The following is a 26116-nucleotide window of genomic DNA, read 5'->3' as shown; positions in this document are numbered from 1 at the left end:
CGGAATTTTTAATCAAAATTTAAAGAATTTCATGTTTACGGCCAAGGTCATGACCTCGACGGCTTAGGGAGGCTCGTTAATGGAGAATGTAAGCTTTTTTTTTTTTTTTTTTTTTAGGAATTTGTGTTCTTTCAAAGGCAAAAGACTTTTGAGGTATTCCGATTTTCGAAATGTTTTTTTTTATTATTTTTTATTTTTTGAGAAATAAAACATGAAATTGTCCTTGGAAATAGGGAAATGTTTAGTAATATCGAGTTTAAGATGGCCGCCGTGACGTCAGAGGTCTATGGGCCATGACCCTACCACACATCTCGCTCCAGCTCGTGTGCCGGAACATACATTCCTGTACTACTCATGCGCTGACGCAGCACACCACGCGATGACGTGGTTGCAGCGACATTGCACTCGCATTCTAAAAGACCCGGGTTCGAATATTGGCTCAGCGCATCGTGATCTCGGTTCTTGAATCACTCCACGAAAATGCCGGTATTGTTTCTTACTGTATAAAATAGTCGTCTTATTAAAATGGCTGCTTTATTGAAGAATTTGGGCCTCTTGGGACTTTTTGTGGATGAGTTTGCAGAAAACACGGAGTGTTTCCTCAAAACGATAAACATATGACTTATTTGGGTTAATTTTGAAAAATTTAGAGCTATGTTTAATTTAAAATTGCATATTTTTTAAGGTCGAAAGTCAACGTCGTCCAAAATGGCGGCCGTGATGTTAGTCAATATGGTGGGTGGATTCACGGCTCCACAGAAAAAAAGAGTAACAAGTATAAATATGTATAAAGCCTGTGCTCGGTCGTACAAAATTCTACTACTCCTTCGCCATTTTCCTAGCCGATTGTCATTGAAACACTTTAGATCTGTCCTCCAATATTCACGCTGCTGTTGCTGATAAGTTGGAACAAAAAAATACAACTGAAAATCGGTACACTACTAGTGTTCTCTTATTTCGAGTGTACTTTCAAGTGAATTGGTCCATATTTCTGGTGGATTTTGTGCCTCATTGACACACACACAATACTATATAGGTTCAAGGGGGTGAAAAAACATTTTTCATCGCCAAAGCAACTTAGAGTTTTCTTTGTTTGCTTCATCGGCGAAGTTGCTTCGTGTCGTGTTTAGTTGTTGACTTCCCGAAGCTGCAAGAAGCAAGGAGAGGTACATGTTTGAAACGTGCAGATGTCGGATTCTTCCTCAGTAATGATTGACGGATAGTTGAAGTATGTTTCTGGCCGCGGCGAGGCGCGGACACGGGACTTGCTGGAGGCAGCAGCAAGGTCACCACGTGACCCTGACGAGTGCGACAGGTCCGCCTGCCCCCCCCCCCCCCCCCGGTTGTCCCCGGCGACTGTCGTCATCTGCATACCGGCCGCACAAGGACCCGGCGCCTGTTGTAGATCGTTTTTATTTCGGTCGGCGCGTCGTCGGCAGCGACTCACTATGAGATCTCTGCGTCACTGACCAGGGAGGTAGTGGTACGCATCCGTCATGGCCGCGCTGTAAACATACACTAGCGTGTTGAACGAAGATGTTCAGGGGTGACTGAAAATGCTGCCCCTTGGAAGGGCAGCCCTTCAGGATTTTTCTGACAGTGGTTAGTTTGTAAAGTGACCTAACCTAACCTAACCTAACCTAACCTAACCTAACCTAACCTGACCTAACCACTGTCAGAAAAATCCTGAAGGGTACCTGCCCTTCCAAGGGGCAACAAATCAGCTCCCCCGATGTTCACAGGAATGTCCATCTGCGTGACAGCCTGTATGCTGAGCGGTAACTCCTGCCCCGTCGTGTAGCACCCCCGTGTCTCCCCTCAAGACACTCCCGTCCCAGACTCAACCCCGGGCCGCACTCTCCGGGGGTGTCTGGCCAGCACTTCAGGTCCTGCGAGCTGTGACAGTGCTACACACGAACAGCTGGGTCACGTCTTTCAGTCAAGCAACAATTGCGACTAACTGTGGGTGATGTCTGCGACCCCGAGCTGACAAAGTGAAGATGGCGAGTAAAGCTTTGTGGATGAAGTGGAAGATCATAGGTGGCGAGTAAAGAAAGCTTTGTGGGTGAAGAGGAAGATCAGAGTTGGCGAGTAAAGCTTTGAGGTTGAAGAGATGAAGACCCGAGGTGTTACGACGCGGCGCGCAAGTGAGTGTGAGTGAATGAGTGATCAGGGGTGTACAAGGATAAACAAGAGAGAGACAGAATTACTCTCGATCGTAAATTAAAGCAAGCTTGTTAGTCAAGATGCTTGTGCTAATGGTAATAAATAATTTTTACCCGTTATTTACCTATAGGTAAAAATATTTTGTTCCTTTTCTAAATGTAAAGTATTTATCCATTTTGTAATCCACTAGCTGAAGTACCTGGTGTCGCCCGGGCTGAACACAGTGTGGAGATTAAAAAAAACTTACTTAGACAGTAATTGTCTTAATTTTAACGTCAAGTGTGCAAAATTTCACCAAGAGTTTCCCAAAATATGATTCAAGGGGAAGAAAAGGGTGATGTTTGGGTTCGAAAGGGGGGGAGAGAAATTGAGGGAAGTTATAGCCTATACCGAAATCTCATGTACTCAATTAACTTTTTCTTAAAATCAGATTTATAGTAGTGTTTTTATTTTTAATGTCAAGTGTGCATAATTTCATCTAGGAGGGCCATAATAATTCCTTAAGGAGATGGAAAGGAAAATGGGGGTGATTTTCGCAATATTTTGTTTTCAGTTATTCTTGGATGTTGACGATAACTGCTCCTTTTATCGTGCGTGAATTTTTTAAAATTTCATCCAAGTAGAGAAAAAAATATATGCTTTAAGAGGTAGTAAAGTGGAATGTGGTTAGTTATTTCAAAACTTCATGTAGCCATGAAAAACGGAATGATTAACAGTAATAGTTTTATATTTATTTTTAACATCATGTGTAATAACTTTTATAAAGGATTGAAAACTTCTTCTAAAAGGTGTGAGAAAGCGGAATGGGTTAGTTTTTTTTTTTTAATATCGCGTATTCAATAAACTTTTATTTATGAAAATCAGATGTAGACAGTAATTTATATCCTCTTTTGCACGTTAAGTGTGCAATATATTACCAGTACTATACGTAAGTAGTGGAAAAGGTAGATGGGGGGGGGGGGGAGGTTACATAAATCTCATATAGATAATTTGATGGGAGTATTTTTTTAATTCAATGCAGACAGTTAATATTTTTCTAACTTGGACGTCGATTTTGCAAATTTTCATCAAGATGTACCGTATTACTGTTCTTTTTTAGAGGGTGAGAAAAAGGGATAAGGGTGTTTTTTTAATCATGTCGACAGTGACCTACCTTTTTTTTAGAAGTCAATTATAGACAGTAATTTCTCTCTAATTTTGAATGCAAAGTGAAAACAAAATTAAATCAAGTAGTGTCAAAGTTTATTTTTTGGTGTCCGGAACCGGGGGGGGGGGGGGGGTTTAGAAATCTCACCTACACAGTGACCTTCCTGGTGTTTCAAAGGTCACGTGTGCAAAGTTTCATCGAGAGATTGGAGGAATGGTTTAGGAACTCATTCGGGACAAACAAACAAACATGTATTTTTTATATTCTTACGATTTTATAATGTTGTGGGGGGAAACTGGGTTCGTAATGGCCCAAATTAACTTTAATTGATTACTACTATTTACACTAAACACAAATCACTGACACTTAAAATTGGTTTATCGAGTCACTCGATGTTTGCAAGTTCCTCAGTTCGCACTCCTCACGGCACTCACCGTTGCCGAACTCCGTCGCCCGATCGAACTCCACGTCGCGCCACTCTATGAGGGGGGGGGGGGTGTCTCTCACCCTCTTCGCCGCTGTCTCACTTCCCTTCGCTCGTGATCCGCTCGGAACTGTCGCGGAGACCGGCGTCGCGGCTTAAATACCCAGGGGCGTCCTTCCAGAAGTGTCGAGTCGCGTCATCCCGGGCCGACCCCACCCCCGAACAGTCGAGAAGGGCGTCGTTAGCTCACGCGATGACCCGCGGAATTCTCAAGGCCGCTCAGCGATAGATAACGGCGCCGAGGCATGGTGACGCGCTTGGAGTGGGGGGGGGGGGGAAATAGGTAGCGACGACCCTTGTAATCCGGCCAGGTACGCGCGGCATGTCTCACGTCAATGGACGGCGCATGACGTCAGAGGCTGCCAGCCAGCTCCGAACCTGGCATCGCGGTCTGGTCTCTCGCAGTCGTGACCATGGGCGCAAATCTGTAGGATTTCCAGGGGGGGCCCGTGAATTCTGTGGTTTAAGAATTTTGCGCTAGAGGTCAACCGAAACAAGTCTTCTAGATGATAAGCTCGTATGTTATACACTTTATTTTTACGTAAGTGATATTAACAATAAAGCGGAGCAAAATATGTTTCAGTAATTATTAATTAATGACTATAAGAAGTGATCTCTCAAACATGTTTGAATAATTTCCTGAACTAAATACATAAAATATCCATGAAAAAATCAATAAAAATAATATACGTGAATATAATGCAAATAGATAACACCCCACCCATACATTACCATTTTCCAAAACTGTTTATTCTAATTTCAGATCTTGAAGCAAAATGTCAGCTTCACCGTAGAGACCGATTAAGTTGCTAAGAAAATCAGTAAAAATTTAATATTAGGGTAACAGATCTTATTAAAATCATCTCAATCTGACGAAGTTTGAGATGTAAAGAGTGGGGTTACATTTTAAGGCTTCCGTACCCAAAGGGTAAAACGGGACCCTATTACTAAGACTCCGCTGTCCGTCCGTCTGTCTGTCCGTCTGCCACCAGGCTGTATCTCATGAACCGTGATAGTTAGACACAACAAATACTAAAAGCATAGTAAAATAAATATTTAAGGGTGCTCCCATACAACCAACGTGATTTTTTTGTTCGTTTTTGCTCGATATTGAAAACGGCAACATGTAGACGCTTGAAATATTCACAGAATATTTAGTTATATATTCACTTTAAAAATAAATGATTAAATCAAAATAAAACAAATATTTAAGGGGGGCTCCGATACAACAAACGTGAAAAAAGAATAAAATTTCACAAATGATGTATTTCTGTTGCCGCTATAACAAGAAATACTAAAACAGAATAAAATAAATACAACAGACATGATTTTTTTTGCCGTTTTTATAGATAATGGTACGGAACCCTTTGTGCGCGAGTTCGACTCGCACTGTGCCGGGGTTTTTTATGCCACATCACATAATTACTGCGATTCAAATGCTGTTCGTGAAATTTTTTGTTCACAGTTTTTGATGCGCCCTAAAAACCCAAAGCGCCAAAGCTAATAAACAGATCAACATCAAATGAACGATCGAATCATATTAAAACCCTTAAAAACTATTTTATTTAGTAAAGGCATCAACCAGGTAAAAAAGAAAAAAATAACTTAATGACACAAATGAAACATCTCGGAGATAGAACTATGAAATTTATCCTACAGCTAATTGAACCACATACATTTCTCGGCTTATATTTAGTATAATCAGTATTTTGGCAGTGAATTATTTAATTAAAATATGCCGCTTGATTAGGTATTAAAGAGGCGCGTTTGCTTCCTTATTAACTTAAATACGAATGTGTAACGTTTAAATACTTCTTTCTCTTTCTTACTTCTGTTTACTCGTGCAGTGTTGCAGTTATAAAATAACAAATGTTATAAAGTGATTATCGGCCATGAATTGTGAAAATTATCGTTTGATAATAAAAGGGGAGTGATTTTAAATACCATATTGACGAGGAAAAAAATTTTTCCCTGTATATTCACATGTAATGTACAGAGCAGCTAGCCTTATTACAGAATGGAGATGAGCTAAAAAATTCCAGAAAATGGTATATAAGTTTAAGTTCGTAAATAAACTAAATTCTGCTATAATTACTGTTAAAGTATTAAGTTGGTTATTTACTGGAAAAAAAACGTTACATAATCACTTAAATAAAATATATTACCTAACTTATAGTCACTACTTATAAAACAATCAAGCTTACCAGGTGAAAATCAGATTCTGTTTTCCGTGTCTTCCGCGTCACGAACTTATCCATGTTGATGTTTGCCAAGAAAGCAGAAGACTGGCGCACACGAGAGCAAAACCACTTTAAAAACAGACTACCTGAAACCTATAATACTGTCGTTTCAGAGGACAGGGTAGTGTGGGTAACAATTAGGAGGAAATGCTAACGGAACCCTACCCTAGCTTCGTCCTTTGGAATGAACGGTTTCTAGGAATTAAGTGTTTCAAAGTTCGCACTGCAAAACTCCATACCATGGCTTTCGCAGAAGGGGTAAGGGAAAATAACTACGGAACTCGAAGGTAGGAATGTAAAGCATGTCAAAGTGTCTGTCGTCGTTGTAAATAATAATCTGATATATATATATTATGTGTACACCATTAACTTTCAAATCACGAAGTGGGCCCCCCCAAGGAGGGGCCCATTAATTCCAGGGGGGGCCCGGGCCCCCCTGGCCCCCCCGGGATCTACGCCCATGGTCGTGACTATATGTTTATTTAAAGCGAATCAACCAAAATCGACGCTATAGCTAAAAGTTCATTTCTATTCTTTGTTACGATGTTTGATAACTCATCCAAAGAATTTACGGTAAGCGTGAGACAATACTGTAGTTCTAAATTATCGATTACTATTTCAACCGATTACTTGATAGTGTATTTACGCAATTCTGAAAATCTACTATGATAGCTAAAGCTGTTCCTCCTTGCTGTTGTTTACGACATGAAAATCGTTTATGCAAATTGTTCTTTTCGTCGGCCCACTACAGCAATTTGGCTGGCTGCGCCGTGGCGGGCTCGGCACGTGTTGTGCTATACTGCAGCTGACACTGGGAGAGCGACCAGCCGACTGCACGAGGCGTGTTAGTGGTGTCGGAGGTGGGGAAGCCTACGACATGCCCGAACATTACCGAATACCTGCCTTAGGGTGACTTCGGAATTATTTTGTTTAGGTGAAAAAAAAGTCTGTTTCAAATGCCGGACATAAACAAATAAAGGTAGGAAGTTTCATAACAATAATACAAATTAAGCCATTAATAGGTTAGTTTGGGTTTGGTTAGGTTAGGTTGGGTTGGGTTGGGTTGGGTTGGGTTGGGTTGGGTTCGTCAAACTCACTTAATTCATAATGCATGTCGTGTTCCATCGTCATAGTCCCCGCGCCTTTTCAACCTAAACAAAAGAACTCCGAAGTGACCCGAAGGCAGGTATTCGGTAATACTCGGCGTGAACCGTGGGCTTGTCGGAGGCGAGCCGCGCGGTGACGAGGCTGTGGTGTTGTTGTGTTGCAGGACCTCTGTGCTGTTCGTGTCCATCTCCTTCATCGTGCTGATGGTGATCTCGCTGGCCTGGCTCGTCTTCTACTACGTGCAGCGCTTCCAGTACATCCACGCCAAGGACCGGCTCTCGGTGCGTGCTGCTGCCAGTGTGGGCTGTCTGTCGAGTCGGTTCACGGACGATAGTTCGTGACACCGTCACAACAAAACATTCATGAAATGATTGCATACTTTTATCAATAAAATTTAATCATTTTTTATTTTAATAATAGAAGAATAAATACTTGAAATTATACTAGTAATCAGATTTCTAAAATCCAAGAATAATTAACTTTTATTGCCGAAATTGTTGTTGTGATAAGCAATGAAAACCACATTAACTTTTCACTTCACTTTATAAACAGTCGACGAAACAGTTCACGCGTAGATGACTTGTAATTAATTTTAAAAACTGGCGTTTAGCTATAAAGTTTAAATATAATTATGAACAAGTTTTCATATAAATAAACTGTAATCAAATATCTATCATCAAATAAATTATATGAATCACCATAATTTTTTTAGTCAATTGTAACATAACCTATTACTGCACTCGCCGACATCGTAACGGAACAATGAGCGTAACGGGACACTTTTTCGTGCGTGCAGCCGGCGTTCATCGATTTATTAGACGTTGTCACTTCAAAAAGTGTACCCGTATGTATTCCTTACTACAACAATTAGTACTCGTTACTATCGTATCGTTACGTTACTCGTACTTCTGATACCTCACAACATGCTATGTTATGTCAACGAATCGAGTCGTATTGCGTACGCGTACAGTATGACGTCGCGGCGTCGCAACATTCGTAATTTGTGGAAAACATGCTTACACATTACATACCAAACTGCGTAAGGTGCATTTTTTTTTTTACTTTTCCGTATTTTGAACCAGACTTGTGTTTAAAGTCATTCTAAATTTGATTTGATTTAATAGGTAAAGTGTAGAACTACAAGTTAACTGTTGACGGAATCTACTAAATTTGCAATGGATTTACTATTTTGACAATTTTAACCGTGACCTTATGTTATATCACAATAACATGGCAATCCCTTATGCGTCGATTATAATGAAAAAGCAACAAATAGGTGTCGAAAATTGTTTATTGACAATAAAATGTAAACAACATTCTAACGATAAATCAACATAAAAATAGTTTTGCTTAGAATGAAATTAAACATAAAAAAAACATGTTTTAAACAAAATTAAAACAACAAAAATATTTTGTTCTTAGAATGAAATTAAACATAATAATAAAATCCATACAAGGAAAAATGCGAGTAACGAAATGCATTCGTGTGTAATGTTTCGTTACTCGGTACTAGCTGGCGCACCCGGCACTCAGTACCGAGTACATGCGGTTTGCTACAGCTCTAAACTGCAGTCTCTTGTCTCCCCACGTTTCAGAGCACTTTCAGATACATTTACTTTCATTTTGGACATAAAACTGCTAAATTTTACATTTCTGATTCCAATATAGGTAATACGTAGTAGATAAAGGTTTCTCAGATTTTATTTTATGTTTTGTATGTATTGTGTTATCTTCAAAGTATTTTATACAATAATTAGACCGTTTCTTACAAAAACCTGTAGTAGTTGTCGAATTTTTAGTTAACACTGAGAGCAGATTTCAATTATAATATCTTTGGTGTAAATTTTCAAACAAAAAAGTTCATAGTTAATTTTTTTTAGCATACAACTTTTAAATTACTACGTGTCGACTTTTCGTGAATATCATTTTTGAATATTTTATTTGTAATCATGGTACATTAAGAGTACTGAAGACGTATATTTGCTGTACCTTTGCTTTGCAGTTTCGTGCTGAATATATATTTTTTAAAAAAAGTACTTGCTCATCAATTTCATAATGGAAACAAACACAAATAACCGTTAATTGCATTGACTGACTATATAGTCGAATTGGTTTTCAGACCCTGAGGCATTGTCAAAGAAAGCCTAATTAATTGAATAAAGGGTTATTTATTTACTAATGTTTGCACCGGTGAAGGTTCAAACAATTCAGCGGTCTGTCCACAAATTAATCACTCTTTCATTGATACTCCCATACTCTCCCCACTGGAGCTCTACTTGACAGTAGCCTCTCTACTGCTGGTCTCTTACCTCGCACCTCTGTGCCAGCACACTGCCTCGCACTACTCTCTCGTCCGCCGCACACACAACACTCTGGTGCTACGGTCCCCGGTGCAACTGTCTTCGCACATGAAGCCAGTCTCTCGTCGCCTTCTATCGTTCACCAAGCAGTCACTCGCCATCTTCACTTTACTGCCTCGGAGGCAGGCGTCACCCTTTTTTAACCCCTGAGCCCCCTTCTGGAACGGTCTCGCACTCCTCCGAAGTGTCGCGTCATCCGAATCTCCCAGAACAATGGCGTACCAGTTACGCCACTCCACGCAGGCGGGGCGAACCCTCGAGAGCCGCAGAGAATCCCCAGGCGGTGTTTAAAGAGAGGGGGAGGGGGGTAGCGAGGCGCCGCTGCTAACCGGGTCACTGTGTAGCGGTAATGGAGGATCGGGCGCTAACTGCGTAGCACCCCTCTCTTCCCTTGCAGGCTGGCGCGCGGGTTGCTGGCCAGTCTCGTCACTGGCTTTTCGTAACAGTATTTTAATATCGGAAATTTACGTCTAAACGATTTTTCCTACCTACTTTTCTCACCTCCGAAAATAGCTATTCTGTAAATCTTAACGATATCTTTTGTCATTTTAGGATACGCCAGTACTCACACACAAATGTACAAACATACATTATGTTCCTCGTTTAAGAGTAAAGAATAAAGTGAGACTTAATAATCACACCTTTAATTACGTCAAACTACTTTTCAAAACGCACTGCCAACTTAATAGCGGTAACGGGCGCCGTGTACTTGAGGTAAGGTGAGCGGTATTTCGTGTCCCGAGGTTGGTAACGGGCGTGAGATGCTCCGCGCCGCCTCGTGGTTGTGGTTGCTGGGTGGAGGGGGGGGAGGGTGTGAAGTGGGCCAATAACGGGCGAGCTATTCGCACTCCTTGCTCGCCGATAAACACGGCCATTGGCTGGCTGCGGTCGTACGTGTCCGGGTAAACTGCAGTACTTCAACCCAGCTCGGGGAATACGGCCAACTCGCAGTATATATTTAGCTCGCTGAAGGCAAGCAAGGAAGGAGTCGACATGCTCTCAGATTTCTGCGCGTAGTGTTAGATGCAGTTTTGACGTGAATACGTCTTAAAAAAGCTTCCATACTGGGAGGCAATTCAAAAAACTAATGATAACAAAATCGGGAGGATACAGTTTGGTGTTGCAGCTACATATCCATCATCTCCATATAAAAATTGGATTACATCACTGGATAGCTAAATGATCAAAGAATTCGTTACGCTAAGTGAGGACTGTGACGCATCGCGCGCGGTGGAGGGGGAAGTGCCGCCATTTTGAGGTCATTTTGCTGCGTTTCGAGATTTCCATTTGGTATAACTTTTGACTTGGAGAAGCTACGACGTTCGTTTGAGCTTCAATCGTCAGCTCTCGTCAAAATCTATCGATTGCATATATAAAACATTAGTGTAAAATAGTTACAGTGAATATATATGTTGTTAAAATAAAAAATAGCGTATTTTATATTTCGTATAGAAAATATTTCCTGTTACTTACATGTATTCACGTACAACACACGGCTTTGTCCATGACACAGCCACATCCCATTTTTTATATTTAGTTTTAGAAGGAAGTTGCCCTACTGCTTTGAGTTCACAGGATATTCCGTTATACCTTGATATTACATGGGATTTTTAGGTAGAATTAAAGTAACTGTGATAAACCTTTTTCGGCGAGAATAATAGTTTATATTGGATGAGGCGGAATTTGCACGGGTAAAACACCTGTAGCGCCGAAATATAACCTAAGCCCTGTACTTCATTAGCGGAGTTAGCCTCGCCTGAGCTGTCCGTGTGTCCTGGGTTCGAAGCCTGGCTCTGGCAGTTAGTAAGGGCCACTGTCGCACTGTCTGGCTGAGGAGCCTGGGTTCCTACGGGGAGTGATTGCTGACCTGTGACGTGTCAGAGCTGTAGCCGGCTCTGGTAGCCGAGAGATGCCCTCGCCAGGACTCTAACATACGAACATATAGCCTCTCCTGCTTACAGCAACCCGTAGCCTTCTCGTGGCCATAGAGTCGACGTAACATATATGACTTCCTCGGTGTGTCGGAACGAGAATATTGGTAGGCTAGTAGGATTCGGACGGGTGGCTATACCCATGGTTTGGTTTTGTTTTATAAATTCCATTTATTCAAACGGAAGAGTGGCACAGAGGGCATATGCCGAAACACAAAACATTAGAACAAAATATACATAAAATTTATAATAGAACAATATATACACACGCTGCGATACCAGACATTTTTCTGGTCTCTTCTCACGGTCCGTGACACACAAGGACACCATGGCACACGCTACAGCAATACACGATAAAAAAAATTACATAAGAGCACAGGGGGAAAATAGTTAAAAAAAAACCACATGGACCATACAAACACGTATCGGGGGGTTTTGCACCCCCAGACCGTGGCAGGTGTCTCTGAGGCATCGGGCTCACAGGGAAGAACCCAGGCCGCGAGTGGAATAGGGGAGTGCGGGTGTGTGGCCCGGGGTGACCCTCAGGCGGGGCAGACTGTGAGGTGAGCAACTGAGGATATCCCTGGCCCTGTCGGGGGATGTAAAGTGCCACGGGACTGATCCTCTGATGTCTGAAAGGTTTCCTCAGACGGCCCTGCAGCTGTGTCGGAGATGGACTCGTGGTGGCAGTGGTAGCTGCTGTGCTTGCAGCTCACTCGGAGGAGTCCCCGCTCTGATGAAGACTGGGAGTGGTGTCAGGTACTAACCTGCGCAGCCAGTGGTAGTGGATGTCCTCGGCTGGATCACGAGCTACTGGGTGACCGAGGGGTCCCAGGGATGTGAGAGGTACTACTCGGGCCTCCAGTGGTAGCCGGCGCTGGTAGTCACCTGGGAGTATACGGCGGGCCAGCATCTGTCGGCGGCGCCGAAGTTGGGATGGGTCTCCTCAACCTCTCCACGTGGCTGTTGGGATTTCAATAACCGCTCCGCGTTTAGCGGCGTATCCGTTTCACGGCTCACGTAGCCCATGCCCTTGATTGGATAGGGTGGGGTAGGGGGGGTGCTGAATTGTATCCCCTCGGATAAAAATAAACAAAAAAAATTAACATTAATGAATTTATATTTACAAACAGCTGAGGAACTTCTACACATTACCACACATCAGGTATCAATCAATACATTCATATTTCTGCGGTACTAGACAAATTTACTTATGTACAGATCATAATTTTTTACACATCAATTATGTGTTCTTGATTATCTTTTTAAACTACATCAATACTTGGCAATAGCTGCTCTTTCATAGTCCAATTAAACTCATAACTTAAGAATTAAGAAATTATTTAATTTTTTACATTTCATTTGAAGTAGTTTTGAATCATGTCGTAAGTAACGATTCATAGGTTAAAATCATAAGCAATATAAAAAAACTTAAAAATATTTTGGACGGTTGGTTTGGTTTTTATAGCTACATTAAAAATACTATGAAATCATGTGATACCTTCCCAGATATTTGCATTAAACCGAAACATTTTAAGAAATTGGAAAGGATACCTTTCCAGTTCCTACCCAGCTACACTACCGCCAAATAACGTATGAAAGGTACCCTTTCCCAGGGGATGCAATTCTATCGTCCCGATTGTAATTCATCCCAACTCTGGACATGTGAAGCTCCATGCTCCACTCCTCGCGCGGACAGTCGCCAGGGAGCGGATGTGCTCGACCTTGCAGACATGTCAAGAGGAGGGAGTGTCCCAGGTCGCCGGGTCGGCGCCAAGAATGCCGCGAGGCACGCCGGGTAATTATAGCCGCAAGCCACGCCCCCTCGCGCTGCAGTCCAGGTGGCCCTCCTGCTGTCGCGGTGCAGTGCAGGAGTACCTGACTGCGGTGAGGTGTGCCAGCGATGCCTTGTGACTGTCGGCCGTCTGCCCTGTTTGATGAGGCCACTGCCCTGTTTGATCAGGCTCCTGCCTTGTTTGACGAGGCCACTGCCCTGTTTGACGCGACCACTGCCCTGTTTGACGGGACCACTGCCCTGTTTGACACGACCACTGCCCTGTTTGACGGGACCACTTTCTTATTTGATGAGGCCACTGCCTTGTTTGACGAGACCACTGCCCTGTTTGACGAGGCCACTGCTTGTTTGATGAGGCCACTGTCCTGTTTGACGAGGACACTGCCTTGTTTGATGAGGCCACTGTCCTGTTTGATGAGACCACTGCCCTACTTGATGAGGCCACTGCCCTGTTTGATGAGGCCACTGCCCTGTTTGATGAGGCCACTGCCCTGTTTGATGAGGCCACTGCCCTGTTTGACGTGACCACTGCCCTGTTTGACGCGACCACTGCCCTGTTTGACGTGACCGCTGCCTTGTTTGATGAGACCACTGCCCTGTTTGACGTGACCACTGCCTTGTTTGATGAGACCACTGCCCTGTTTGATGAGGCCACTGCTCTGTTTGATGAGGCCACTGCCCTGTTTGACGAGGCCACTGCCCTGTTTGACGAGGCCACTGCCTTGTTTGACGAGACCACTGCCCTGTTTGACGAGGCCACTGCCTTGTTTGTCGAGGCCACTGCCCTGTTTGATGAGGCCACTGCCTTTTTTGAGGAGGCCACTGCCTTGTTTGACGAGGCCACTGCCCTGTTTGATGAGGCCACTACCTTGTTTGACGAGGCCACTACCTTGTTTGACGAGGCCACTGCCCTGTTTGACGAGGCCACTGCCCTGTTTGACGAGGCCACTGCCCTGTTTGATGAGGCCACTGCCATGTTTGATGAGGCCACTGCCCTGTTTGACGAGGCCACTGCTTTGTTTGATGAGGCCACTACCCTGTTTGACGCGACCACTGCCTTGTTTGACGAGGCCACTGCCTTGTTTGACGAGGCCACTTCCTTGTTTGACGAGGCCACTACCTTGTTTGACGAGGACACTGCCCTGTTTGACGAGGCCACTGCCCTGTTTGACGAGGCCACTGCCTTGTTTGATGAGGCCACTACCCTGTTTGATGTGGCCACTGCCTTGTTTGACGAGGCTACTGCCTTGTTTGACGAGGCCACTACCTTGTTTGACGAGGCCACTACCTTGTTTGACGAGGCCACTGCCCTGTTTGATGAGGCCACTGCCCTGTTTGATGAGGCCACTGCCTTGTTTGATGAGGCCACTACCCTGTTTGATGTGGCCACTTCCCTGATTGATGAGGCCACAGCCTTGTTTGATGAGGCCACTGCCCTGTTTGATGAGGCCACTGCCCTGTTTGATGAGGCCACTGCCCTGTTTGACGAAGCCGCTGCCCTGTTTGACGAGGCCACTGCCCTGTTTGACGAAGCCACTGCCCTGTTTGACGAGGCTACTGCCCTATTTGATGAGGCCACTGCCCTGTTTGATGAGGCCACTGCCCTGTTTGATGAGGCCACTGCCCTGTTTGATGAGGCCACTGCCCTGTTTGATGTGACCACTGCCCTGTTTGACGCGACCACTGCCCTGTTTGACGTGACCACTGCCTTGTTTGATGAGACCACTGCCCTGTTTGATGAGGCCACTGCTCTGTTTGATGAGGCCACTGCCCTGTTTGACGAGGCCACTTCCCTTTTTGACGAGGCCACTGCCTTGTTTGACGAGACCACTGCCCTGTTTGACGAGGCCACTGCCTTGTTTGACGAGGCCACTGCCCTGTTTGATGAGGCCACTGCCTTTTTTGAGGAGGCCACTGCCTTGTTTGACGAGGCCACTGCCTTGTTTGACGAGGCCACTGCCCTGTTTGATGAGGCCACTACCTTGTTTGACGAGGCCACTACCTTGTTTGACGAGGCCACTGCCCTGTTTGACGAGGCCACTGCCCTGTTTGACGAGGCCACTGCCCTGTTTGATGAGGCCACTGCCCTGTTTGATGAGGCCACTGCCCTGTTTGACGAGGCCACTGCCTTGTTTGATGAGGCCACTACCCTGTTTGATGTGGCCACTGCCTTGTTTGACGAGGCCACTGCCTTGTTTGACGAGGCCACTACCTTGTTTGACGAGGACACTGCCCTGTTTGACGAGGCCACTGCCCTGTTTGACGAGGCCACTGCCTTGTTTGATGAGGCCACTACCCTGTTTGATGTGGCCACTGCCTTGTTTGACGAGGCCACTGCCTTGTTTCACGAGGCCACTACCTTGTTTGACGAGGCCACTTCCTTGTTTGACGAGGCCACTACCTTGTTTGACGAGGCCACTGCCCTGTTTGATGAGGCCACTGCCCTGTTTGATGAGGCCACTGCCTTGTTTGATGAGGCCACAACCCTGTTTGATGTGGCCACTTCCCTGATTGATGAGGCCACAGCTTTGTTTGATCAGGCTCCTGCCTTGTTTGACGAGGCCACTGCCCTGTTTGACGCGACCACTGCCCTGTTTGACGGGACCACTGCCCTGTTTGACACGACCACTGCCCTGTTTGACGGGACCACTTTCTTATTTGATGAGGCCACTGCCTTGTTTGACGAGACCACTGCCCTGTTTGACGAGGCCACTGCTTGTTTGATGAGGCCACTGTCCTGTTTGACGAGGACACTGCCTTGTTTGATGAGGCCACTGTCCTGTTTGATGAGACCACTGCCCTACTTGATGAGGCCACTGCCCTGTTTGATGAGGCCACTGCCCTGTTTGATGAGGCCACTGCCCTGTTTGATGAGGCCACTGCCCTGTTTGACGTGACCACTGCCCTGTTTGACGCGACCACTGCCCTGTTTGACGTGACCGCTGCCTTGTTTGATGAGACCACTGCCCTGTTTGACGTGACCACTGCCTTGTTTGATGAGACCACTGCCCTGTTTGATGAGGCCACTGCTCTGTTTGATGAGGCCACTGCCCTGTTTGACGAGGCCACTGCCCTGTTTGACGAGGCCACTGCCTTGTTTGACGAGACCACTGCCCTGTTTGACGAGGCCACTGCCTTGTTTGTCGAGGCCACTGCCCTGTTTGATGAGGCCACTGCCTTTTTTGAGGAGGCCACTGCCTTGTTTGACGAGGCCACTGCCCTGTTTGATGAGGCCACTACCTTGTTTGACGAGGCCACTACCTTGTTTGACGAGGCCACTGCCCTGTTTGACGAGGCCACTGCCCTGTTTGACGAGGCCACTGCCCTGTTTGATGAGGCCACTGCCATGTTTGATGAGGCCACTGCCCTGTTTGACGAGGCCACTGCTTTGTTTGATGAGGCCACTACCCTGTTTGACGCGACCACTGCCTTGTTTGACGAGGCCACTGCCTTGTTTGACGAGGCCACTTCCTTGTTTGACGAGGCCACTACCTTGTTTGACGAGGACACTGCCCTGTTTGACGAGGCCACTGCCCTGTTTGACGAGGCCACTGCCTTGTTTGATGAGGCCACTACCCTGTTTGATGTGGCCACTGCCTTGTTTGACGAGGCTACTGCCTTGTTTGACGAGGCCACTACCTTGTTTGACGAGGCCACTACCTTGTTTGACGAGGCCACTGCCCTGTTTGATGAGGCCACTGCCCTGTTTGATGAGGCCACTGCCTTGTTTGATGAGGCCACTACCCTGTTTGATGTGGCCACTTCCCTGATTGATGAGGCCACAGCCTTGTTTGATGAGGCCACTGCCCTGTTTGATGAGGCCACTGCCCTGTTTGATGAGGCCACTGCCCTGTTTGACGAAGCCGCTGCCCTGTTTGACGAGGCCACTGCCCTGTTTGACGAAGCCACTGCCCTGTTTGACGAGGCTACTGCCCTATTTGATGAGGCCACTGCCCTGTTTGATGAGGCCACTGCCCTGTTTGATGAGGCCACTGCCCTGTTTGATGAGGCCACTGCCCTGTTTGATGTGACCACTGCCCTGTTTGACGCGACCACTGCCCTGTTTGACGTGACCACTGCCTTGTTTGATGAGACCACTGCCCTGTTTGATGAGGCCACTGCTCTGTTTGATGAGGCCACTGCCCTGTTTGACGAGGCCACTTCCCTTTTTGACGAGGCCACTGCCTTGTTTGACGAGACCACTGCCCTGTTTGACGAGGCCACTGCCTTGTTTGACGAGGCCACTGCCCTGTTTGATGAGGCCACTGCCTTTTTTGAGGAGGCCACTGCCTTGTTTGACGAGGCCACTGCCTTGTTTGACGAGGCCACTGCCCTGTTTGATGAGGCCACTACCTTGTTTGACGAGGCCACTACCTTGTTTGACGAGGCCACTGCCCTGTTTGACGAGGCCACTGCCCTGTTTGACGAGGCCACTGCCCTGTTTGATGAGGCCACTGCCCTGTTTGATGAGGCCACTGCCCTGTTTGACGAGGCCACTGCCTTGTTTGATGAGGCCACTACCCTGTTTGATGTGGCCACTGCCTTGTTTGACGAGGCCACTGCCTTGTTTGACGAGGCCACTACCTTGTTTGACGAGGACACTGCCCTGTTTGACGAGGCCACTGCCCTGTTTGACGAGGCCACTGCCTTGTTTGATGAGGCCACTACCCTGTTTGATGTGGCCACTGCCTTGTTTGACGAGGCCACTGCCTTGTTTCACGAGGCCACTACCTTGTTTGACGAGGCCACTTCCTTGTTTGACGAGGCCACTACCTTGTTTGACGAGGCCACTGCCCTGTTTGATGAGGCCACTGCCCTGTTTGATGAGGCCACTGCCTTGTTTGATGAGGCCACAACCCTGTTTGATGTGGCCACTTCCCTGATTGATGAGGCCACAGCTTTGTTTGATGAGGCCACTGCCCTGTTTGATGAGGCCACTGCCCTGTTTGATGAGGCCACTGCCCTGTTTGATGAGGCCACTGCCCTGTTTGACGAAGCCACTGCCCTGTTTGACGAGGCCACTGCCCTGTTTGACGAAGCCACTGCCCTGTTTGACGAGGCCACTGCCCTGTTTGATGAGGCCACTGCCCTGTTTGATGAGACCACTGCCCTGTTTGATGAGACCACTGCCCTGTTTGATGAGACCACTGCCCTGTTTGATGAGACCACTTCCCTGTTTTATGAGGCCACTGCCCTGTTTGATGAGGCCACTGCCCTGTTTGATGAGGCCACTGCCCTGTTTGATGAGGCCACTGCCCTGTTTGATGAGGCCACTGCCCTGTTTGATGATGCCACTGCCCTGTTTGATGAGGCCACTGCCCTGTTTGTTGAGGCCACTGCCCTGTTTGACGAGGCCACTGCTTGTTTGACGAGGCCACTGCCCTGTTTGACGAGGCCACTGCCTTGTTTGACGAGGCCACTGTCCTGTTTGACGAGGCCACTGCCTTGTTTGACGAGGCCACTGCCTTGTTTGACGAGGCCACTGCCCTGTTTGATGAGGCCACTGCCCTGTTTGATGAGGCCACTGCCCTGTTTGATGAGGCCACTGCCCTGTTTGACGAGGCCACTGCCCTGTTTGACGAGGCCACTGCCCTGTTTGACGAGGCCACTGCCCTGTTTGACGAGGCCACTGCCCTGTTTGACGAGGCCACTGCCCTGTTTGACGAGGCCTCTGCCCTGTTTGCAGAGGCCACTGCCCTGTTTGACGAGGCCACTGCCCTGTTTGACGAGGTCACTGCCTTGTTTGACGAGGCCACTGCCCTGTATGACGAGGCCACTGCCCTGTTTGACGAGGCCACTGCCCTGTTTGATGAGGCCACTGCCCTGTTTGATGAGGCCACTGCCCTGTTTGACGAGGCCACTGCCCTGTTTGACGAGGCCACTGCCCTGTTTGCCGAGGCCACTGCCCTGTTTGACGAGGCCACTGCCCTTTTTGATGAGGCCACTGCCTTGTTTGACGAGGCCACTGCCTTGTTTGGCGAGGCCACTGCCCTGTATGACGAGGCCACTGCCCTGTTTGACGAGGCCACTGCCCTGTTTGACGAGGCCACTGCCCTGTTTGACGAGGCCACTGCCCTGTTTGATGAGGCCACTGCCCTGTTTGATGAGGCCACTGCCCTGTTTGACGAGGCCACTGCCCTGTTTGACGAGGCCACTGCCCTGTTTGACGAGGCCACTGCCCTGTTTGACGAGGCCACTGCCCTGTTTGACGAGGCCACTGCCCTGTTTGATGAGGCCACTGCCCTGTTTGATGAGGCCACTGCCCTGTTTGACGAGGCCACTGCCCTGTTTGACGAGGCCACTGCCCTGTTTGACGAGGCCACTGCCCTGTTTGACGAGGCCACTGCCCTGTTTGACGAGGCCACTGCCCTGTTTGATGAGGCCACTGCCCTGTCTGACGAGGCCACTGCCCTTTTTGACGAGGCCACTGCCCTGTTTGACGTTGCCACTGCCCTGTTTGATGAGGCCACTGCCCTGTTTGACGAGGCCACTGCCCTGTTTGACGAGGCCACTGCCCTGTTTGATGAGGCCACTGCCCTGTTTGATGAGGCCACTGCCCTGTTTGATGAGGCCACTGCCCTGTTTGATGAGGCCACTGCCCTGTTTGATGAGGCCACTGCCTTGTTTGACGGGACCACTGCTGTGTTTGACGGGGCCATGCAGGATGCGTTTGTTTCGGCACTATGTGGCTGTGATTGGTGGGTTGGAAATAACCCAGCTGACCACAAAACACACGCAATGCTACACAGTTCTAACGCACAGCTGGTCTTCTGTAAATCTTTTCGCCCTTGCGTGTCTCGATCTACACAAGACGAATCATGCAGTACGTAAATGCTCCCTGATGATGGCGACTGCAATGTCGACCGAAACGTCGGTGGACTATTCGCCAAGGGCGCGGCTACAACCCAGAAGCCAAGCTACTTCGAACATTATTAAGAGGAATCATCGTTGGACCGACAATCACGTGGCTGAAGTTTTCGTAGCGGAATAATTAGTTCTAAACTTATACTGCTGATGGTCTACATTGGGTTCCCAAGACTGGTTGGCGTACACGGTTGAGGTTTGAGCTGAAGAACTTCTTTACTGCAAAAATAATAGATTAAATAATTAAAATGAGAACTACTTCAGAGAATTAGTAGTAGCTATGTTTTTTAATTTATTAATTTTTTTTCGTGACAAACCTGCAGCTGAATTTGTTGGTAAAATCCTTCCTAACCATTGCAATTAAGCAGGCCTGTGCGAATACTCGTTTTTACATGCAAAACTAATATAAAATTGAATGTTAAAAATATTCGTGAAGTCAAATAGAGTTGCAAGTAATTTTTTAGCAAGTGTTTTTAATTTTAATTTATAAAATAGAACTGAATGTATGTGGTATTAAAAAACAATCGTTAGAGGTTAAATGAAGAATTAAATAATTTTCTTTATGATATTGTAAAACTTGCACAGAGAAAAAAGTAACATTACATAAACTCATTTTTTTTTTAAATTCAAATGAATATAGTTAAACACGCAAAGCTTCGAAGTTCAAGCAAGATGTCGCATCAAGTTCGAAGATTTGAATAAAATGAATATCAGATTTCCTTGCGAAATAAATCGAATATCTTACATATCTTCGATTTTGATTTGCGTATTAGAAGCTTTTCACAGGCCTACAGTGAGATAGTTTGTACAAATTGTGTTGCAATAAAGAACGCACATCACATTTAATATTATGTTTGTCAAAGTCAGGCAGTTGTTAGGAATTATTTTTTTTTCGTGGCCTATGACTTTGTGGTCACTCACTAGGAGTCATCGCCCGCTGTTCTCGGCTCGGAATCTCATGCATTTTTTGACGTGACAACGTCTAATAAATCTATGAACGCCGGCTGCACGCACGAAAAAGTGTACCGTTACGCACATTGTTCCGTTACGCTGTGTCCCGTTACGCTCACTGTACGCTTGCGCCGCATCTATCTCTCTTCCACTCGACTGTTTATAAAGTGAAGTGAAAAGTTAATGTGGTTTTCATTGCTTATTACAACAACAATTTCCGCAATAAAGGTTAATTATTCTTGCATTTTAAAAATCTGATTACTAGTATAATTTCAAGTATTTATTATTTTATTATTAAAATAAAAATGATTCAATTTAATTAATAAAGTATGCAATCATTTCATCAATGTTTTGTTATGATGTTGTCACGTTAAACTATCGTCCGTAAACCGAATTTACAGACAACTAATTTTTAAATATTATTTATTTAAGTCATAACTCGCTCGGATTACCTGGTCCTTTTTTTCTGATTAGCGGGACTCCACTTGCTTGTTCCATTACATGTACTGTCAGCTGAAACATGTTGTCGGGATGTGCGTAAGATTGCGCTTTATCCACCAGTTAGATTTTTTTTTACTTTTGCCAATTCCAAAATCTTTATCAAGTACATTTTCGAAATTAAGAAACGGAAGAAATTCTGCACGAGAAAAATAAATAACGCGTGCTCCGCCCATTGCATGTTGCTCAGTCATGACTTATCTTATGAGTGAAAGATGTTTTTTTTGAAGACTCGATTGTGTTGGCTCATCCTTACGCAGTCCACTCCGGCGTCGTCGACCTTATGTGCATCTGGTGCTGGTTGTGGGTGGAAGCTAACAACCATTAAAAAAATTGTTTGTCTGTAAAGTCGGTTTACGGACGATAGTTTAACGTGACAACATCATAACAAAACATTGATGAAATGATTGCATACTTTATGAATTAAATTGAATCATTTTTATTTTAATACCTAATAAAAGAATAAATACTTGAAATTATACTAGTAATCAGATTTTTAAAATGCAAGAATAATAAATTAACCTTTAATGCCGAAATTGTTGTTGTAATAAGCAATGAAAACCACATTAACTTTTTACTTCACTTTATAAACAGTCGAGTGGAAGAGAGATGGATGCGGCGCAAGCGTACAGTGAGCGTAACGGGACACAGTGTAACGGAACAATTTGCGTAACGGGACACTTTTTCGTGCGTGCAGCCGGCGTTCATCGATTTATTAGACGTTGTCACGTCAAAAATATTTACTTATTTTTGAATTTTTGACCCAGTTAAAAACAAATTTTGTGATTTCATGGTTGTAAAAGTGTTATAGGGCTGTGTTACATAACAACTAAACGGTTACAGAGATGTGTTTAACTACACGCTTTTGCATCGCGACAAGTATTCAGGTTAATCCGGAAATATGGTAACTCGAACAGTTCTCGGCCCCTTTTGGTTTGAGTTAGCGGGACTCCACTACTTTTGAATATAAGTATATAAATTCATTCTTGTCTGAAACACGACCACTGAAAATAAAAGACGTTTTCAGCCTGACTCAGGCTGGCTTTCTCAGTCGTGACTTAAGAGGCCCGCCTCGTCAGGGGTGTATGTGTTAGTGAGGCGGGATGATAAGCGCGACGCTCGATGGTATTTCTAGCGCGGTATCGCCTCTAAGCACAAGGCTCTGAACTGGCGCGCAGCCTTCTCGTCGTCAATGGATAACTGTGAAATTTGTGCGGTGACCGTATTTTTATATTACGGGGAAATGAAGATAAAGGTGTAATGCAAGTCCCTTAAGTGCTTTCAAGAATCTTTACCACTTGTTTTACACCTAAAAATTACTCTGAAAACATGCGTTTCAGCCATTTTAACTCTTCTAAAAATACAGTTTAAAAACATGATCCAAAATTAAAAGTACTTTTCGGGCCTCAGCGAACTCTTAAATGCTTTTCGTAAGCAGACCCCACTCGGATATGTTGAGTAGTTTGTAAATCGCGTTGTTTTTCCTGAAGCTCTGCGCACCGTGTGTGTGCCCGGGTAGGCGGAGCCCTTAAGGCAATGTGAAGTTGATATTAAATTTTCATTAGTTTTGAGTATCTAGTCGTTTGTAAGAACAAAACTAATACGCTTGTATAACTGATTGATATTCATTGTTATGCATAAACACTCATTCTTTAGTTACATACCTATCATTATTACTCTGTTGTTTTGTTTGTTTCAGAAGCGTCTCTCAAATGCAGCCAAGAAAGCTCTGTCCAAAATACCAACTAAGAGCCTCAAGTCCGGCGACAGGGTACGGAAATTCTTATTTCTAAAATTTAATTAATTAAAGCTTTTGCTTCTTATGTAGTTATTCCAAATTAATTAGTTTACGCTTGTGCTACTTAGTTTTGAAGGAATTATCAGGGCTTTTATAAAGAAATTTAGGTTTTGTAAATATTGTACTGCAACAAGAAATGTTTTACTCGGAGATTATAGCTCTCAGGCTGTAGCATGTTATTGTGCTTTAATCAGAAACTTTATTGACAAAGATGAATAGAATCCTTCCTTATCTATTATTGAATAAAATAAGCTATGTTTATGCTCACATAGCTCTCAGGGCTTTCCGGGTTTTATATTAATCCAGTTCCTGAAAGCCTGACTTAGTTGTGATTTAAGCCCAGTTTTCCGTAGACATCAGTCAAAGCTACTTATAAATTATGTATCAAGTAGGATTATTTATTGACCAAGAAAAGTATTTTAAGTCTTCCTTTATGCAAGTTGTATAGTTTTAATTCACATTAAATTTTTACAACAATTAATAATAATATGATTATTATTATAAGAAACTGTTATTGAAATTTGCTGTACAAACCAAAGGAAAGATGTAATTAACACTGACAATTCTTTCGATTTGATATAAAATTGGATGGTAAACATAATAAACTAGTTTTAAAACACGTACCGTACGTGCGTTAAGTATTTCTGTTGGGAAACTATTCCACCCGAAGATTGCACGAATGCCTCTTAATCCCCGCGTATAGTGTTGAGTTTACAATATGTAGTAACAAGGTAATAATCCGACATCACTGCAGAACATCGCATTGTTCGAGACAGTATTTATTAATTTCGGTGTATTAACCTCGATACGCCTTTCGATTTCAATGTTTTAAGGTTGAATGGATCCATTGTTTGAACCATTATACATTCAAGCTGAATTCGGAATGCGCTTGAGTGTGTAATAAGTAGTTCAAACAATGGATTCATTCAACCTTAAATGAAAAGGTTTCCAACAAAACACACAGAGCTACGCATCTTTGCACCTTAATAATAAACCACCAATAAAGGCTTTAACAACAATAGTACATATGTGCACCTATTTCTCTTTCCAATTGCATGGCTATTTGATGCCGTCTAAATGAGACGCGTGGGTTTTCGTATCAGCATATGACGCACTTTTAATTTCAAACGTTTCAGCATCAGTTACGTAAAAGTGATAATATCAATTTAACCCGTTTACACGTGTAAAACTCGTAACTACAAAGTGTGCACAAACTGATAGATATTTTTAAATCCTATTCACCACGAGACAGTATTAATAATCACGGCAGGGTTTGTTTGAAAGCATTGTGCTTGTGATGGGGCAGTCTTTGTTGTTACATGAGTGTGTCATGGTTGGGGAAGCCTTCTTTTCACAGACGAGAGAGCCACACCCGAAGTTCCCCGAAGTTCATGCTCGCTTTTTTTTTTTTTTTTTCGTTCTATCTCATTGTATAAACCGGTATGGCATTAAATTTTGCGGTCAATTAGGATAGGTTAGCTACATTATAAATACTTTAAAACATTGTGGATGGTTGGTTATATAAATATGGTAAGTATAGCTACATTAAAAATACTGTAAAATCATTTTATGGTTGCTTAGCAAATAACTTTTTGATATGAAGCTATCCAGGGCTAGGAAACCGTTTACATGATTTCACAGTATCTTTAATGTAGCTATCCTAACCAAATCAACCGTCCACAATGTTTTAAAGTATTTGTAATGTAGCTAACCTAACCTAATTGACCATTAGTTATCACGAGTTGTCCAAAATAAACATTCACGGACACACGGCAAACGAAAAATATGGCGGCGTACAAATAAATACCGTTGCCTTGTTTATGGTCTTTCCTTTTATCAACACCGCCATATTTATTTACAATGAACAAAAATAAAACCCCGAAGATGCACGATCGGACGTTTGTCCCTCTCGTCTGTGGAAAGAAGGCTTCCCTGCCGAATGCCGATACCAGCCAGAGAGCGGACAGTGTGAGGTGGTGTGTTGCAGGAACTCCAAGGCGACGGGGAGTGCTGCGCAGTTTGCATCGAGCCGTACAAGGCGACAGACGTACTGCGCATCTTGCCGTGTGGGTCAGTACACACCTGCGCTGCCCGGCGTGACTCTGTGTGTTCTGCCGGTGGACAGGTTTGCAGTCATGCATTCCCTCGAGGAGTGTGTCTACAGCAGACCTGCGTCGCGCAGGAGAGCTATTCCAAGTGCAGTTCAAGATAACCTCTCGGGATCATGCATGTCGGAGATTGTCGTAAAGCCAGAATCGTCAAAGTTTCGCCGAAATTTGTAAACCTAGCAACTTTGAACTGGAACCCGAATTTGGTTTATAAACTCTATAGACAGTAGTCTTTTATTTGTTTTTTACTGGAATTAAGGGGGTGCCTTCCATTTCAGGTCATGATTTTATATTTATATTAATCACTGATCAACTTTTAGGTATTTTTCCAATTGTTTAACTTTCACGAAATGAAAAATATATACAGCGCATACTTTTTGCATAATTACTTGCCAAAGTTACATTTTTAACGTTTTTGGGTTGTACAAAAAAGGGGAATTTAATTTATGCAAAACTGAAACTTTTTAGGTTTAACTGCAATGCCACTGGCTACTTCATGATATGGTTTGCATTTCTATGACAAAAAACTCATTTCATGTTTCTTGGCTGTCAAAATCGTAACAAATTTGAGAATTTTGAAATGCCAGGTAAAATTAATCAATATATTTTTTTTTAATAAATTCAAACCATTCTTGAAGTAGCCAGTGGCATTGCAGTTAAACCTAAA

The 26116-nt window shown here is 44.4% G+C and overlaps 1 protein-coding gene across 3 annotated transcripts in view; it reads left to right on the top strand.

Annotated features, from left to right (window-relative positions):
• LOC134539562 (E3 ubiquitin-protein ligase goliath-like) overlaps positions 1-26116 on the top strand; it is a 241399-nt gene that overhangs the window by 180783 nt on the left and 34500 nt on the right. For all 3 annotated transcript variants that reach the window (XM_063381703.1, XM_063381702.1, XM_063381705.1), the window contains exons 3-5: positions 7308-7425; positions 23243-23314; positions 25329-25411. In XM_063381703.1, the coding sequence (XP_063237773.1) occupies positions 7308-7425; positions 23243-23314; positions 25329-25411 (273 nt within the window). The remainder of the gene's footprint in view (positions 1-7307; positions 7426-23242; positions 23315-25328; positions 25412-26116) is intronic.

Source organism: Bacillus rossius, chromosome 15 (assembly GCF_032445375.1).
Source record: "Bacillus rossius redtenbacheri isolate Brsri chromosome 15, Brsri_v3, whole genome shotgun sequence".
Taxonomy (NCBI): domain Eukaryota; kingdom Metazoa; phylum Arthropoda; class Insecta; order Phasmatodea; family Bacillidae; genus Bacillus; species Bacillus rossius.
This window is presented reverse-complemented; position numbering and strand designations above follow the sequence as displayed.